The sequence below is a fragment of the Vulpes lagopus genome, chromosome 9 (genome assembly GCF_018345385.1).
Source record: "Vulpes lagopus strain Blue_001 chromosome 9, ASM1834538v1, whole genome shotgun sequence".
NCBI lineage: Eukaryota > Metazoa > Chordata > Mammalia > Carnivora > Canidae > Vulpes > Vulpes lagopus.
Window position 1 is genome coordinate 74,256,676 of NC_054832.1, and position 8,601 is coordinate 74,265,276.

The window sequence follows — 8,601 nt, forward strand, 5'->3', positions numbered from 1 at the left end:
AATCTGAAAGATAAAATTAGGGGCACTTGAATGGCTCAGTCCATTTAGTGCCTGCCTTTGGCTCAGGTCATGATCCTGGGGTCCTGGGATAGAACCCCGCATCAGGCTCCCTGCTCAGCCTGCTTCTCCTTCTCCCTCTGCCCTTTTCTCCCTGCTACATGCTCTCTTTCTTGTGCTATCTCTGTCTCTCTCAAGTAAATAACATCTTTTAAAAAAAAAATCTTTAAAAAATAAACAAATAAAAATCTTTGCCACCTGTGCATTGCCTGAGCTCATCTGGGTATTTATTCTTCCAGCCTCTCCTGATTTATAATCAGATGGTAGGAGGGCAGAGGGAGTGGCTGTCAGTAAGGCTGAGCTCTTTGCCTTTGCAGGGAGTCACAGGGCCTCTCCTCTCCATGTGGTCTCCAAAAATGGTCTCATCACCTTAGTAATTGCACTGGTTACAACTTTTTTTTTTTTGGATACAACTTTGTAGCTCAGAGTTGAGCTACAAGAACAATCTTCTAAGCCATCATAATAGGAGAGCTGACACTGTATCATTTCTAGTCCATTCTGTTGGGTTAAGAGTAGAAAGTTCAACCCAGATCATATAAGGAGTTTATACAAGGATATAAATACCCAAGACACAGTTCATGGGGACAGACCTGGGGACTAACGACTGTCACCACTCAACTGCACAAAGGTGAAAGTCATACATTCACCTTGGCAGGGCATCCTGAGTTTCCCTTATACTCTAAGAAAGGGACACATCACTCCCCATGTTCCTTGATTCACATGTGTCAGGAAGGGAGAATTCAGTAAAAATTAGGGAGTTCTTGACATGTCCCTTTGTGTTTTCAAATATAGGGAAACTGCTCTTTTGCTTCCATGCTGGGGTGCCATGCTTTCCAACAAAGCCTACCATCCCACCTTCTAAATCGGAGGGTTTCAGATTCCCACCACCCTTGGATGGCTTGCCAGGGGCCATGTATTGCCTAAAATGATGTCTAAAATATTGTGTGTGTGTGTGTATTCCTCAGACTTCTGGGGAGGGGCTTCCTGGTTTTCCTCAGACCATCACCTAGGGTGAATTCAAATCAGCAAGACCTAAGAGTGCTTACAACTCAGGAGCACTACTCTGCATTTTTACCTTTTGACTGACTTCTCCAGTAGGGGAAAAGCAGTAGGTCTTTGATGTATTTGTGTCCACAGTAAAACAAAAAGCAGTCACTAGCTGCCACCGGAGACCACTTCATGAGTCTGCCTAAGAAAAGATAAAGAATGGGCTGGATTACCTGTGCCCCCAAGAATTATTGTGAGCACGAATCCTCCTTTGTTGGGGCTCAAGGCATTGGAATTGGCTAAAAATTCTTAGCTCTCATTTTCCCATTTGTACCTGGTGAGTAGTAAAGAATGTAACTTAACAGGACGTTGGATTCTCTGCCCCCAACACTCTATTCTCCTTTCCTCTTTTCCTTATTTATCTTTTTATTTTGTAAGACATAGCAGGCAAGGGTACAATTCCCTCTCCTTGGGCCAAAAATGTGCTAAAATGCCTAGTGTGATCTCAACTGGAGACATGGCCTTGAACCTGAGCAAGTGAGGCCCCTCTGCTCACTTTATCTACTAGGAACTCAGAACATCCTGGGGAAGGAACTCCGACTGGAAGCAGAACCTGTCTAGGAAAAGAGGAATAAAGAATGTGGAAAGGGTCGAGTACTAAGAGGCAAGCGAACTGGATTAGATGGTAGATATAACCCAGGAGTTAACTTCAGAATTGCAAATGCTTAATGTAACCTCTGTTACGCCTAACAAAACAGACTTACCTTTGCTTTCTGAAATTCCTGTTCTAAACATTCTTAGCACCCAGGGACCCCCTCTGAAAAACACACCTTGCCATTTCTCAAGAGAATCCAGTCAACCATTTCAGCTCAGCTGTCCTGCTTCAGGATAAATGCTTTCAACTATTCTCCTACCCTTCCCTTTTTTCTATAGCATTAATCAGAGTGGAAGATTTTATGTAGTTTCTCACCACCAGCGTACCAGTTCTTCCAGTGCCCACATATATCCTGGCACAAAGGAAAACAGTGATTAAACAGATTTTAATAACTTGTAGGGGTGCTTGGCTGGTTTGGCACCCCTCTTGATCTTGGGGCTGTAGGTTCGACCCCCACATTGGGCGTAGAGATTACTTAAAATCTTTTTTAAAAAGTTTTGAGAACTTATCAAGCATTCACCCTATATACGGCAAGTGAGTGCTCCAGTGCCTACTTTCCTCACTTGCAGAAGAGGGAAAACAGCGCTCCGGCTCCACAGTCTTGATCAGGCTCAAACTTGGTACAGAACGGCATTGATGAAAAACACCTGGCACAGGAAATGCCCAGCACAAGTCATCTGCATCCATTGCCTCAACCTGCAAAATCTGATGGATAGGGCCACAGCAATTAATGCGGCAGTCCACGGCAGGGCTAACCCCTCGCTTTTACAGCCCCTTGAGTCCAGTTTCTCCCCAGAGTAGAACATGGATACCCAGGGCTACAGCTTTAGTTGCCCTGGTAAAGTACACTAGCTACAAATCATCACTGGAACTCCCCAAAGCTTAAGAACTGCTTGTGTCAAAAAAAAAAAAAAAAATCCAATGCACCTTGTATGCACTTTATAGGAGAGCATCCTATTAAAATCACAGATGCGGAAGTTTCATTAAAAGTTAAGGTCACAAAAAAAAAATAAAAAAAAATAAAAAAAAAAAAAGTTAAGGTCACAATGCACATTTGCTTTTGATTCATTCCTGTGACTCCTTCACAGGAGTTTTTTCCCTTCAAATTATTTTTAACCCGGCAACAGTACTTCCCAAGGTGTAGACAGGTGAGGGCTAGCAAGTAGCAAGTTCAGTGTTGAGAGGGAGTGTACAGACTCTTGGTGAAATGTAGGCCAAAAAAAAAAAAAAATCCAAACTCCTCTATAGGCTGGTTTCAAGATTCAACTAGAAAACTCAAATTCCTTGGATGTTCTCCTCTGGTGAAGGGATACACGAAAATTGAAAATACCTAGAGTATCGAGATTAACCATTACTTTTCAGAAACTAGGATCCCTGAAATGTGTAACACAGGCTCCTTCTAGGAGGTTTTTCTACCTAGGAAAAAAACAAATAGATATCCTAATGTTCCATTTTAGGGTTTAGCCCTGAATCATCTATAAGAGAAGGAGAAATCGGCTGTAACTACATATTAAATATCAATCAAATGTTTCCAGTGCTATGTTAATACTAAACATTCATCTTAAAAATGGACTTTTGTGACAAGAGGCACTAGCAGCGTGAAAAAGGATTCCAGATTTTATTTCTTTAAAGATCGAGAAAACACACCCAAGATAAAAACGGTTTTGGTCAATAATTTTTCAGGGAACGGAGCAAGTTATTCTGGGACATACTCGGAAACTGGTCAACCTGAACTGGGAAGTGGGGCTCTGACAAGGCAACTGTGGGAAAGAAGAAGTATCTGGACAAATCTTCGCAGACCACCCCACATTTTTCTCCCCCCAACTGTTCAAGTGGCAGACAAAATAAATTACCATAAATTATATGCCTAGGCAATCTAAAAACAAAACAAAACAACCCGAGGCCGAGGACGCCCGCAGCCCCTCCAGGAAGGGTGTAACGCAGCGCTTCTGGCCTGCAGGCAGGACGTCAGGATAGTTGCAGTAGGACACGGCAACATCAGACGTCAGGATAATTGCAGTAGCATACGGCAACGTCAGACATCAGGATAGGTGCAGTAGTACACGGCAACGTCAGACGTCAGGATAGTTGCAGTAGGACACGGCAACATCAGACGTCAGGATAGTTGCAGTAGGACACGGCAACATCAGACGTCAGGATAATTGCAGTAGCATACGGCAACGTCAGACATCAGGATAATTGCAGTAGTACACGGCAACGTCAGACGTCAGGATAGTTGCAGTAGTACACCGCCGAGCTGGCGTCGGACACCACCGAGGAGATGGCCCCGTGGCCGTCGGGGAGATTCACGACAGGGTCGTGTCCCTGGTAAGGGAGCCCCATCTCGGGCTTGCACACAAAGTGCAGGTACTGTTCAAATTCCGTGCGGTCCACCTCCCCGAGGAGCTCGGCGGGCTGGCTCGGGTCCGCGCCGTCGCGGCAGGGCAGGGCCTCGGGGGGCGGCGACGGCTGCTGCGGGTGCTGCTGCGGGTGCTGCTGCGGGGGCTGCTGCGGGGGCTGCTGCGGGGGCTGCAGCGGGAAGCCGCGCCCCCCGCCCGCCGCGGGCGAGCCCATCGCGTTGTAGTACAGCTGCAGGGCGCTGGGGGGCGCCGCGGGGCCCGCCTGCTCCAGGCCGAGGCGCGCGTGCACCGGGCCGCCGGGCGGCTCCGGGGGCCCCGCGTAGTCCGAGGCGGGCGCGTAGCCGTAGGGCCCGGCCGCCGGGCAGTCCCCGGGCAGCGGCGCGGCGAAGAAGGCGGGGTCCGGCTCCACGGCGTCCAGCGGGGACGTGTCCGGCGTGGGCAGCGCGTAGCCGTCGAGCGCGGCGGCGCCCAGGCCCGGGCAGTCGCGGTAGTGGCCGCCCAGGTGCGCGGGCAGCAGCGGCGGGCCCGCGGGGAAGCCCTGCTCGGGGAAGGCCAGGCCCAGGCCGTCCAGCGCCGCGCGGCCGCCCTCGGGGCCCAGCGCGGCGGCCTGCGGCTCGGCCAGGCCGTGCAGGAAGCCGCCCTCCACCCGCTTCAGGCGCTTCACCTGCTTGCGCCTCCGCGGCCGGTACTTGTAGTTGGGGTGGTCCTGCATGTGCTGCACGCGCAGCCGCTCGGCCTCCTCCACGAAGGGCCGCTTCTCCGCCAGGGTCAGCGCCTTCCACGACTTGCCTGCGGGGCGGGGGAGGTGGGCAGGGCGCCGGGCTCACTGGCTGCGCTCCCGGCTGCGCCCCGGCCCGGCCCCGGCCCGCGCCCCGCCTCTCCCGCGCCTCCCCGCCGGCCTTTAACTGAGCAACTAGAGCGGGCGAAAGGGGCCCAGGTGGGGAGGGAAAGGGCTGCGGGCTGCGGGCGCCCAGCGGAGGCCCAGCCTTGGGGTGCTCGAGGGGGGTCCCGCCTCCTCTGGCCTCCGGGAGGCCCCGCGCCCCGCCTCTCCCGCGCCTCCCCGCCGGCCTTTAACTGAGCAACTAGAGCGGGCGAAAGGGGTCCAGGTGGGGAGGGAAAGGGCTGCGGGCTGCGGGGGCCCAGCGGAGGCCCAGCCTTGGGGTGCTCGAGGGGGGTCCCGCCTCCTCTGGCCTCCGGGAGGCCGCTCCCGGCTCACCCCTCCCCGGGCTCCCCAACGAGGGGGAACGAACGGCCCCCACCGGGGGAGGCCTGGGGGCACGGGGGCACCAAACCTACGCGGCTGCCGGGGACCCTCGACGACCCAGGCGGTGGGGGGGTCGGGACGGAGCCCAGGGCGCGGGAGGGGCGCGGGAGGGGCGCGGGGAGCGCCGGGCAGGCCCCGGCCGCGAGCTCGCATCGCACTCACCCAGCATCTTGCTCAGCTCCGCGTTGTGCAGGTCCGGGTTCTGCTGCGCCAGGCGCTTGCGCTCGTCCTTGGCCCACACCATGAAGGCGTTCATCGGCCGCCGGATGCGAGACTCGCCCTTGGCCCGGCCCGCCGCCCCGGCCGGCGCCCCGCTGCTCGCCGCCGCCTCGCCCTTCGCCTTCATGTCCCCGAGGGGGCTCAGCGACTCGGCCCAGGGGCAGGGGCCCAGCCCGGCCATCACCGCGGGCAGCGCGCTGCGGGTCTGGCTCTGGTCGTCACTGGCGTACCCCGCATCCGGGCTGCTCATGGCGCTCCAGCCCTGCCCCGCACCCCCCAGCCCTCCGCCCGGCCCGGGGAGATGCCCCGCGGGCTGCTCGAGCAGTAGCCCGGGCCCGACCCGCCGCCGCCGCTCCCGGCAGGCCCCAGCCCCCGCGCAACCTGGGTGCCCGCCGGCCCGGAGACGCTGCGGGCGCCCGGGGCCGCGGGCCCTTTTCTGCGCTGATGCGGCCAATGGAGTGGCGGGGGCGGGCCGGCGGGCGTCCGTAGCCCACGCCCAGCCCGCAGCCCGCGTCCCGGGCCTCGGCTCAACCCCACGCCCGCCCCTTCCCCTCCCCCGGCCGCGCGCCCAGGGCGACACCTGCCCCCGGGAAAACTGGCTGGAGCCGGGCTCTGGCGCCGCGATCCCTCCAAGCTGGGAAGGGGCTCCCGAAAGTCCTTCTGGAATGTAGACGGTGCCGCCGGACAGGAGGCCTGGGCCACGGTAGTTCGGATGAACACGCTGAGCAAACGCCCTTCCTTCTTTCCCTTAAACATGATACCCCCATAATTTGGGTTACTCTGCAGCTACTCCACAGAGTAAACTTGGGTGTGCATATTCGCACATTCAGACAGACTTAGAGTAAGTGCAGAGAGTGAGTTAACGTTGGTGCACACACTATTACAGGAGCTGAGGATGCCAGTGTGGGGGAAGGTACCCAGACATCTTCCCCATCTTCCCGGAACCCCCGCGGGTGTCTTCTCCAAGTGCGTTTCATCGAATGCACTGGATACTGTTGATGATAAATTAAAAACATTCTCTCCCCCAAGGACTCAACCTGCTTGTTGTACTACTTTCAAAATGCTACGTCCGAGGTAAATTCTGATCGTTAAAACAGGATTAAATCCGGGATGACATCCTGTAGCCAAGAGTCAGTCCCTCATCCTGAAGAATAAAGCCTTTATTCGTCACGATGAAGCAGCCCTTGCAAATTTGTACATGAAACGTAGGATAGACATCAAAGGTTTCACATGCGTGTTCAGTAAAAGGGGCAAGACTCGGTTTTGATTTCTGAAATGTGGCGGCACCAGCAAGCAGTATTTATCTGAAGGCCCACCTAATGGGGGCAAGAGCCACCCCCCTTGCACACCAAAGTCAGCTGTAGCTCTTATGGGCTTCTATACGCCTCTTTAGACTGAAATGAAAATCTGAAAGAGTATTCAACTTGTGCTGAAATCTGGAACCTTCTCAGTGGGATTTTTAAACAAGCCCTCACATTGCGTGTACCTGGCACAGGCCTCCAGACGAAGCTAGTTTATCCCTACAGTTCTGTGAGGCAAACGCTGTTGCGTGTTACAGGATGGGAACCTGAGATACAATGTGTTTAAGGAATTTTCCTGAGGTCACAGTTTGAGGAGTGAAATTCATCTCCAGTGGCGGGCCCGGATTTTGAGCTCCTAAGCACTCAACCAAGCCGTTGTGTATTTGTTTGTATATTTGTGTTGTTTTCTAAGGCAATTAACACACTCACGTCTGCCTAAGTCCATCCATAACTTTGCAAAGAAATTAATACATCAATCTCCAGAACAGATTTTCTTTGTTTACTGCGAAGGTGTGATGACAAACTAAGGCTTACATCCGGGATCTGGGAGGTAAATGCTGCAGCTTTTTGTGTGAAATTAGAGTAACAAAGTATTCTATGAGTCTGCTTATTGGTGGCATCCATAAAAACAAAGAAACGCAACGCCTTAGGAAACCTCTGGCCTTCGGTTTCTCTGACATTGCTATTTCCCCCCCAAAAAACTCCTCATTAGTTTGAAGCCAACTTTACTTTGCCTCTGTGAGGCTCTGGTGAAGCGCTGGCTGCCCTCCGTCCCTGTGACAAGCCAGTTTTCAAATATAGGATGACTTAAGTGGTTCTAGCTCTTGGGTCTCTGAGTTTCAATCCAGAAAAAAAATGTTAATCTGCTTAAGAAAATCATCGATAAGTGTTATTTTTAGTGGGTGGTTTTGAAGCAGCTGATCTTAAATTTAACTAGTTGTGTGTCTTTCCTTTAAGGCTTTGTTATTGTTTTTTTTTTTTTCTGAAATAAATATGGGCTTGAAAATTAAGCATAATTGCATTTCAAATGGTTATGTAAGTAAGGAGATATGGGAGTAGAAAGGACAAATTCCCCCACAGTGCCTTGCTCCTCGTTTTCCTGGCGACCTTCTCTATTTCTTCTGGATAGTAGTAAACATCTCCACAGAGATTCCGAAGCAGATTTTGTATTAGTGCAAAGTTTTAGGAACTAACAGGAGTTTCATTAGACTAGTAATAAAAAAGCAAACAAAAACTACTCCTGTTCCAGAATCTATTATCTGCCTATATTAATCTATTTGATAGTTTCTGTAAAAAAAAGAAAAAAAAAGAGTAAAATAAAATAGGGCACAAGAAATTCAATCCAAGTGTGAGTCCAAAATATGTATATGCATGGATTTGCCCTTGTGCACTTTCTTCGCCCTCGCCCTCGTGTTCTTCCTGGCCACGCCGTTCCAGGGGGAAGCTGATGGGGAAGACAGCCCGGAGGATCTCCACTACTATTTGCACGTGTTCCTGGAGAAAGACTATGGAGTTTTGTTGGGTGAGATCACTGAGAAATCAGGTGAGAGCACAGCATCCATAGAATGGAGTGGGAGCCTCAGATTCCCGTCCCTTCCCCCACTTTTTACACCGCCTTCCCTGGAGGTTACAAAGTAACAGTCTATATGTGCCAGTTGGGAATCACGGTGCCGTTCAACACCGCTTCCTTTTACCTACCGCTACCTAGAGCTAATTTCTTCTGATCATCCACCTGTCCTGTATTTGGGGGGCGGGGAG

General features: G+C 52.4%; 2 protein-coding genes across 2 annotated transcripts; both read right to left on the bottom strand.

Annotated features, from left to right (window-relative positions):
- Positions 1-3,303: 3,303 nt before the first annotated feature.
- Positions 3,304-6,063, bottom strand: SOX17 (SRY-box transcription factor 17). Its single transcript, XM_041769718.1, has 2 exons — positions 5,486-6,063; positions 3,304-4,848 (listed from the first exon to the last, which is right to left on the bottom strand). The coding sequence occupies exons 1-2, from the start codon at positions 5,790-5,792 to the stop codon at positions 3,920-3,922; spliced, it is 1,236 nt and encodes a 411-aa protein (XP_041625652.1). The 5' UTR covers positions 5,793-6,063; the 3' UTR covers positions 3,304-3,919.
- Positions 4,921-5,486, bottom strand: LOC121499168 (basic proline-rich protein-like). Its single transcript, XM_041769719.1, has 2 exons — positions 5,202-5,486; positions 4,921-5,153 (listed from the first exon to the last, which is right to left on the bottom strand). The coding sequence occupies exons 1-2, from the start codon at positions 5,474-5,476 to the stop codon at positions 4,973-4,975; spliced, it is 456 nt and encodes a 151-aa protein (XP_041625653.1). The 5' UTR covers positions 5,477-5,486; the 3' UTR covers positions 4,921-4,972.
- Positions 6,064-8,601: the final 2,538 nt, after the last annotated feature.

Coding starts and splice junctions, on each gene's coding strand:
- LOC121499168 (XM_041769719.1), bottom strand. CDS start 5,476: ATGCGAGCTCGCGGCCGGGGCCTGCCCGGCGCTCCCCGCGCCCCTCCC. Junction 5,154..5,201: donor CCCCAAGGCTGGGCCTCCGC/TGGGCCCCCGCA, acceptor CTGGACCCCTTT/CGCCCGCTCTAGTTGCTCAG.
- SOX17 (XM_041769718.1), bottom strand. CDS start 5,792: ATGAGCAGCCCGGATGCGGGGTACGCCAGTGACGACCAGAGCCAGACC. Junction 4,849..5,485: donor GGAGCTGAGCAAGATGCTGG/GTGAGTGCGATG, acceptor CCCGCCCCGCAG/GCAAGTCGTGGAAGGCGCTG.